Source organism: Parus major, chromosome 2 (genome assembly GCF_001522545.3).
Source record: "Parus major isolate Abel chromosome 2, Parus_major1.1, whole genome shotgun sequence".
NCBI classification, from domain to species: Eukaryota; Metazoa; Chordata; class Aves; order Passeriformes; family Paridae; genus Parus; species Parus major.
The window spans coordinates 129,340,784-129,342,431 of record NC_031769.1 but is presented as its reverse complement, the minus strand read 5'-3'; the positions used below and the strand labels follow the sequence as shown (position 1 = coordinate 129,342,431).

At 64.3% G+C, this 1,648-nt stretch overlaps 1 protein-coding gene across 1 annotated transcript in view; it reads right to left on the bottom strand.

Annotated features, from left to right (window-relative positions):
* The window catches only part of KCNS2 (potassium voltage-gated channel modifier subfamily S member 2), a 7,701-nt gene extending 6,861 nt beyond the window's left edge, over positions 1–840 (bottom strand). Inside the window, exon 1 of the mRNA XM_015618734.3 lies at positions 277–840. Coding sequence (XP_015474220.1) covers positions 277–326 — 50 coding nt within the window. The 5' untranslated portion in view covers positions 327–840. The remainder of the gene's footprint in view (positions 1–276) is intronic.
* Between the last annotated feature and the right edge of the window lie 808 nt (positions 841–1,648).

Sequence of the window (1,648 nt, the reverse complement as noted above, 5' to 3'; positions counted from 1 at the left end):
GGGTGGGTGGGCGGCCGGGGGCTGCAGAGAGGCGGTCCGGCGGAGCCGGGGTGCCGGAGATGCCTCCGCTCGCTCGCTCTTGCCCCCGCGCACCGGCGGCAGCGGCGCCGCAAACTCGGGTTTCCTCTCCACCGCGATTCTGCTTCACGCCGGCTCCGAGCGGCACAACCTCCCGAGGGGGGACGGGGGACGCCCACCCACGGCCGCAGTGGCTCCGAGCACCCGCGGACCCTCTGCCGAGGGGCGTCGCCCGCCCCCCGCCCCTCTCCCCCTCACCCTGCCGGGAAGGGACCGGGGCAGCGGGAGCCGCTACCCCGCCCGCCCATGGCACCGGCGGGTCCTCGCTGTGGCGCCTGGGCAGGGTCCCTGCGGAGACTGACAATAAGAAAGAAGACGGCACTTGTCAGAGCAGTTTGGTGTGAGGGGAGCGGAGCTGCGTGTTGAAGCTGCTCCCCGCCCCCAGTCGCCGGCTGGGAACCCCCGACCTCCGCACACAGCCCTGCCAGCCATTTCGGGAGGGATAATCGTGAACGGCGGCACCTCGAGCAGGGCGGGTGGGAGAGCTGATCTCCTTGCGCTGCTGCTCTTGGTGGGTAGACTTATCGTGCTAGCACATGGAATAGTGTCCAGCTACATGGTCAGAGATGGCAGCGTCCCTGCCCACGCTGCAGGCGGCTGGGAAGAAATCTCCCCTCTGTTTGCTGAGCCCGGGGTGAAGCCGAGTTTCTCGGGGAGAAGCCTGATCGTGGCAATCCCTGCGCACCTGACCCCGCCCTGAGCAGGGCCGGCTGTAGAGCACAGATGCTCCGGGACAGGTGCTTGAGGCCGGGATAACCCACATCGTCTCCTGCCAGCTGCCTTGTGACCGCCTCTCACTCGTGGTCCCACGCATCTGAAGTCCGGCTCCTGGAAACAGACTGCTGTCAGAGCTTTGTAGGGTTAGGGTGTGCGGGGGGATGAAGAATCCTCTCTTGTTTCCCCCAGCCCTGAGCACTCCAGCCCTATGCTTCACCTTCGGCTTGTTCCTCAAAGCCTTGGTGGGGGAGAGAGGTTATAAGGTCCAGCTACACGTGAGCCCCATTTACAAGAAACCCCCAGTAGTAAAGATAAGCCCTTTAAGAGCCCAGGAAACTGAGTGCAGACATGGAGGGGGGCAAGTAAGTCCTGGTGTATGCCACTGGCCAGGACCCCAAGAGACTGCTCAGCTTTCCTACCTGGGGTGTAGTGATCACCCCACCGTACCCCACCAAGGCTGGCGCATTGTGTGGCCACAGCTCCCCACCTCTGGGGACACTCCCTCAGCGGTGTGCGGGGACACACAGCGCCCTCAGCCCCCCGGAGATGCTTCAGGCGATCCATGATTCAGTGATGCTACCGATGGTATCCCTGCTCGCCTTTTCTTGGCTGGTGTGTGCTCTTGCTTTGCTCTCCTGCTGGTGAGTGCCTCCTGCCTCCCTTTCCTACGGCTGCCCTGGATCAGGCTCCGTGTCCCGGCACGCGTCGCTGGGTGTCCGGTGACATCCCAGGGGACGCTGAATTACGGTCACCAGGCTGCTCTCCTGGCCAGGAAAACTGCTCCTCTCAGCCCGGTCCCTCCAGCTTTTCCCCTGCTGGCAAGTGGCACTCAGGAGACAGACACTGCACTTAG